Raw genomic sequence first — 6,065 nt, 5'->3', positions numbered from 1 at the left:
AAACTTTTTCAAGTTCTTAACTCATACTACGTTCGCAGCGGATAAATAACACAAATAATAACAAGAGAGAGAGAGAGATCACACACAAGCAGTTTATACTGGTTCCTCTCACAAAACGAGAGTAGTCCAGTCCCCTTGCACTTCCAAGGGAGTTCACTATAATCACACAAGATTACACCTGCTCAAGCACACAAGCAAGAGACTTCTCAACAATGCTCAAGCACACAAGCTTAAGACTTCACACTTAAGCACACAAGCTTAAGTTCCTCACTTAAGCACACAAGCTTAAGTTTCACAAGTAATAGTAAAGTATATAAAAATATACAAATGCTCTTAGATGAACCTAAAGAGAGCAAATACAAATATTACAGAGTATTTGACTAAAGTGCAAAAACACTTGAGAAAGGTTCAGAGCTTGTATATCACAGAGTTCAGAGTTTGTTCAGCGCACGGTTCAAATCTTGATAATTGTATATGTTGTAGCTGAATCTTCTAGTATATATACCACTAGAAAAGAGACGTTGCAAAAGGAGCCGTTGGAGTTGATAACCTTTTGTCTTCAAGCAGTCTGTCTTGATGCAGTTTGGTTGTATCCAAAACTAAGAAAGAGTTTCAGTTACTTTGACTACTGCAGAGTGGACTTTCCTTATTCAGCTAACAAAACTGAAGGGACCCACGTTCTCAGGTTAGGACAGACAAAAACAGAGGTAGCTGAACTGATCAGGCTTGAAAGGTCCTTTTCTCCATTGGTAGAAGAGTTGACTGGTGAAAGGAATCTTTCACAGCTATCAAAGAGATCTTCAGAGGTTGATGAAGCTTAGACAGACAAGAAGTTCTGAAGTCTTCATCCTCTGAACGTTGAATCTTCTGAAGTCCAACATCTTCTGAGCGCTTGTGAACTTCTGAATTCACATCCTCTGAACTTCACTCAGGACTTAAATGATGCTTATATCTGCGACTTAAAATAAATTTTTAGTCCTTCCAATTGTTTATTAATACTTTGTTATCATCAAAACCTTTATAGATTTAGGGGCAAACATTTTTTAAATCAATTTTGTTCCAACACAGTTTTTACTATCCGATATAAATCTCACACTGTCGCGCTATTAATTTATACCTTAGTTAATTTTCACTCTCGTGCAAAATCTTTAATTTAATTATTAAAAAACTGATACAGAAAACTAGTTTAAAATATTAAGTAAACAAATTAACCATCGAATCCAAATTAGCTTCCAATTTCACATTCCAGTTTCAATAAATTAGCTAGACATAGTTGCTGGTAACAACATAGTAATTAAATAAATAAACATAACATAAATAAAGTAACGATAAGTACTGAAAGATGTAAAACTTGAACAAACAGTGACTGAATTAAAAGAACAATAAAATAAATAGAACAAGAGATTAGAACCTTAATAAACTGGAATTGAAAACAATGTCACCGGAACAAGCTTGAATGGTAAACTGCTAAACTGAATGAAAAACAGGAAAGTAAAATATTTTCTATCTGCTCTTAAATTCTAATAATGAAACGTTAAAAAATAATGAGAGATAGATCCTCTATTTATAGGCTAAGAGGAGATATTTTTCTCCCTGCAAAATAGTTGTTCGGTTGCTGATTTGCTTAAGTTTCGGAGAAGAAGAGATATGCATGCTGCCCATTAGGATAGGAGTGGCTTACGTCACATGCTTAAAGTGTTTGCTATTAAATAGCAAGTGGTGGCCAGCACATGTTGTTTGTGTGAATAAGTGCCTAAGAAAAAGGAACAATATTTGGTGGCCATCAAATAAGTGCCGTACGCCATATATGTGTGAATTGGGCTGCTTCATTTGTGGCTTGTGGCCCATTTGTGACTTGTTTGTTTTGGCCTTCACCTCCTTTTTGCTTCCTAACTCGATCCAATTCTTTATTAGCATTTATTTTGCAACTTATAAATTATTTGGTAGCTTCCGGACATTCCTGAAATACATAAAAAATAATAGTAATAATACTACGAAAAATGCAGAAAAATAGTAAAATGCCTAAGCTAATTTTATTAAATAAATAGTGCATTTTTCGGTGTTATCAAACTCCCCTAAACTTGAACCATTGCTTGTCCTCAAGCAATTTAGCTTGCATATAGAAAAAAAATTAAAATACTAAGCAATTCATAAATGTAGACTTAGAAAAACAATACCACAGATACTCATACGTGGTCAGAAATTCAAATCAGCTAAGAATAATTAATTAGGTGCTTATTCAATCAAGAAGGGTATTTCAACGACACACAAAGTTCTCCCTCTTATACATACCGAATTCGGATCATGCCGTTGTACTAAAATCTAGATCTATCTCCTTTGTTTTATCCTTTTTCATTCTAGACAGTCACATTAAGACCCCTTTATCTTATGTCACACACATGGTAAGAAAATCGGTTAGCGATTTTATTCATTTTTTTTTCTCTCGCAAATTATTTTGATGATGCAAATTTTCGTATTACTTTCACAAGCAATATTCAAATATACATATATATTCACAAGGTTTAACCGTATTACCACAGTATGACCTTTTATTTGCTTAAATGATTCGCTTATATTCATCGACTGACCTACTTAATGTGTGACTTATAGATGGTGTCCGACTGGTAAATAAACTACTAAAGGAATCCACAAATTTAAATCAGGAGATTTCGGCACAATGGTTATTCAAATTGATATCTATACTAGGGAGACTTCTGGGTGTTGGAAAAATACCGATTTTGTTGTAAAATTCCCTAATTTTCTTAACTTAGCCTCTCGTCCTTTCTTAACCTATATACTTTCAAAGTGAATAATTGTCCTAAATCTTTAGAAATTTTTTTAAATTGGCTCAAGAAAAGGAAAAATTTAGAAAAACCAAAGAAAACACTATAAATTTAATTTTTTTATTATGCGAAAAGGGAAATAAATTGAAATGACTGGGAAATAAATAAAAGTAGTGAAATGCTCCCCTAAACTTAAATCCAACAGTGTCCTCACTGGTGCGACTCAAGAGTAGAATTGGAGTGCAAAACCTGGAGATTTACGCCTATAATGCACTGATGGGTGTTAAGCGATCGATCTCTTTATTTTCTGCAAATTCAAATGAAAACATTAAAATAAAAACTCGTGGGTTGCCTCCCACGCAGCGCTGTGTTTAAAGTCGGTTAGCTCGACTTTGCACGACCCATAAATCAAGAGGGCGCCTCTTTCAGACTGATATCCTTAACACTGTACTCAACATCCTTAGAGATCCATTTGAACACATCCAACCATCTAATAGGTGCTTTCCCTTTTGCTTTCTTTCTGGTGAGAGGAGGTGGGAGTTTCTTCTCCACTGTGTGAATCTTCCCATGTGCCAGCATTTGGCATTCTTTAAAAATGTGGTCATGAGTATCAGGAAATCCACCTAGCATATTCTCATAATCCTCACCCTCTTTGTGTTTCGTATTCTGGAAGATATCATTTACTGGGTGGGATTTTAGTATGGCGGGAGGGACTTGTTCAGAGGTGCTTTTATCGATATGTCCTTCAACTATGTTGAGTCTACAACAAGAATTCTTAAAGGTGGGGCCTTTCATGAATTGAGATAGTATGAACTCGATTTTCTCATCCCCAACCTCAAAGGTAAGCTTCCCTTTCTTTACATTTATTATAGCGCCCGCAGTAGCTAAGAAAGGTCTACCTAACAGAATGGGAATATCAACGTCTTCCCTGATGCCCATGATCACAAAATCAGTAGGGATAAACAGTTGGCCGATCCTTACTGGAACATTTTCCAGTATTCCTAATGGGTATTTGATAGATCTGTCAGCCAACTGTAAGGACATCTTAGTAGGTTTTAACTCTCCAAGTCCGAGCCTCTTGCAGATAGATAGAGGCATCAAACTTACACTTGCTCCTAGATCACAAAGGGCTTTATCTATGACATATCTACCAACAACGCAAGGAATAGAAAAGTTTCCTGGGTCCTCGAGTTTTGGGGCTAGCTTGTTTTCACTAATTGCATTGCATTCCACTTGCCCAATGTCTTCCATCTTTCGCTTGTTTGAAAGAATTTCTTTTAAGAATTTGGCATATGAAGGTATCTGGGTTATAGCCTCAATGAAGGGTATGTCAATATGAAGCTTTTTGAGCATCTCGATAAACTTCTCAAACTGTCCCGGATTCTTAGATTTTGCAAGTCTTTGAGGATATGGGATAGGAGGCTTGTAAGGAGGAGGGGGTACATATGGTTTTTCTTGATCATTCTCAATCACCTTTTTGGCCTGCGATGTTTGTCCATCCTCCACTGCTATCGGTTCTCTCTCAGTGTCCTTGTCAGTTACACTCTCCGAGTCTTTCTCTACAATTTTTCCTAAGTCTCTCGCTCTAACTCTTTTAGCAACGGGATCTTCTAACTCTGTTCCACTTCGCAGCGTTATAGCGTTAATGTGGCCCTTGAGATTTGGTTGCGGTTGGCCGAGTAGTGTTTCGGCTGGGGCAGCTGTAGCTGCCTGTTGTTGAGCTACTTGAGAAATTTGAGTCTCTAGCATCTTATTATGAGTGGAAATGGAATCGATTTTGTTAGCTAATTGCTTAATCAACTCATTAGTGTGAATATTTTGGTTCATGAATTCCTTATTTTGTTGAGTCTGAGCTAGGACAAAATTCTCCATCATAAGTTCAAAGTTTGACTTTTGAGGGGCAACGGGAGCAACAGGGGCTCCTATTTGGTTTTGGAAGCCTGGTGGAGTGCTAGGCGTAAATAAAGCATCATTTTTCTTATAGGGGAGGCTTGGATGATTTTTCCACCCAGGGTTGTACGTGTTGGAGTATGGGTTTCCTTGCGCATAATTTACTTGGTTGAGTCCGGCTAGTAATTGACATTCAGAGGTTATGTGTCCGGGAACTCCACATAATTCGCAGTTCGGTTGTACTGCGGCTATGGTAGCAGTGGGAGATAAAGTTAAACTCTCTATCTTTTGAGAAAGGGCTTCTATTTTGGCATTGACATGGTCTATGCCGCTTACTTCGTACATACCGCCTTTCGTTTGGGATTTTTCTATGGCAGCGCGTTCGCTTCCCCATTGATAATGGTTTTGGGCCATGTTTTCTATAAGCTGGGTGGCTTCTTGGTAAGATTTATCCATCAGCGCTCCGCCTGCGGCTGCATCTATGGTAAGTCTAGTGTTATATAGCAGCCCATTATAGAAGGTATGGATTATAAGCCATTGTTCTAAACCGTGGTGTGGACAGAGTCTCATCATATCCTTGTATCTTTCCCAAGCTTCGAAGAGTGATTCTCCATCTTTTTGCCTAAATCCGTTGATTTGGGCTCTTAACATAGCTGTCTTGCTTGGCGGGAAATATCTGGCCAAGAATTGCTTCTTCAATTCGTTCCATGTAGTGATGGAGTTTGTAGGTAAAGCTTGAAGCCAAGCTCTAGCTCTGTCTCTTAAAGAGAACGGGAAAAGACGGAGTCGTATTGCTTCGGGTTCGACACCATTGGCTTTTATCGTGTCTGCGTACTGCACAAACACCGAGAGGTGGAGGTTCGGATCCTCCGTGGGCGAACCAGAGAATTGGTTTTGTTGCACGATTTGCAACAGCGCGGGTTTCAATTCGAAGTTCCTTGCTTCGATGTTAGGGGGCGCGATACTCGAATGAGGTTCCTCTTCGGAGGGAACGGCATAGTCCTTGAGAGGACGTTCGCGTTGGGCCATCGGTCTGAGGTTAAATTGTTTTTGAAATTCGCGGATTCGGCGTTGTAAATGAATATAACGCTCTATTTCTGGGATAGGTTGTTCTAATGATTCCTCGGAGGTACGAGTACTGGGCATACAACCTAAGTAAAAGGGTTGCCTTAATCGTTACAAATTAAAAACTAATTAGCGAAAATTGACTAAATTAGTCCCCGGCAACGGCGCCAAAAACTTGATGCGATAACTCTGCAAGTGCACAGATCTATCGTGTAGTTTTAAAAGATATCGATCCCACAGGGACTATTTTCTCAATAATTCGCTTGTTTTTAATAAATCGTAAGGTCAAGGCTTTAATCAAAAGAGGAATTCTAATTAATAACTAAA

The 6,065-nt window shown here is 38.1% G+C and overlaps 1 protein-coding gene and 1 non-coding gene across 2 annotated transcripts; one reads left to right on the top strand and one right to left on the bottom strand.

The window, feature by feature from the left end:
- Nucleotides 1–3,191: 3,191 nt before the first annotated feature.
- LOC123895398 lies at nt 3,192–5,702 on the bottom strand. Its single transcript, XM_045945683.1, has one exon. It carries the CDS (start codon nt 5,700–5,702, stop codon nt 3,192–3,194), a length of 2,511 nt encoding a protein of 836 aa, XP_045801639.1.
- Nucleotides 5,218–5,324, top strand: LOC123903379. The gene has a single exon (XR_006807955.1). It is a non-coding gene; the product is annotated as a small nucleolar RNA R71 (small nucleolar RNA).
- Nucleotides 5,703–6,065: the final 363 nt, after the last annotated feature.

Source organism: Trifolium pratense, linkage group LG1, assembly GCF_020283565.1.
Source record: "Trifolium pratense cultivar HEN17-A07 linkage group LG1, ARS_RC_1.1, whole genome shotgun sequence".
Lineage (NCBI taxonomy): Eukaryota > Viridiplantae > Streptophyta > Magnoliopsida > Fabales > Fabaceae > Trifolium > Trifolium pratense.
This window is presented reverse-complemented; position numbering and strand designations above follow the sequence as displayed.

Excerpts from the sequence above, each read along its gene's own strand:
- LOC123895398 (XM_045945683.1), bottom strand. The coding sequence starts at position 5,702 with ATGGCCCAACGCGAACGTCCTCTCAAGGACTATGCCGTTCCCTCCGAA.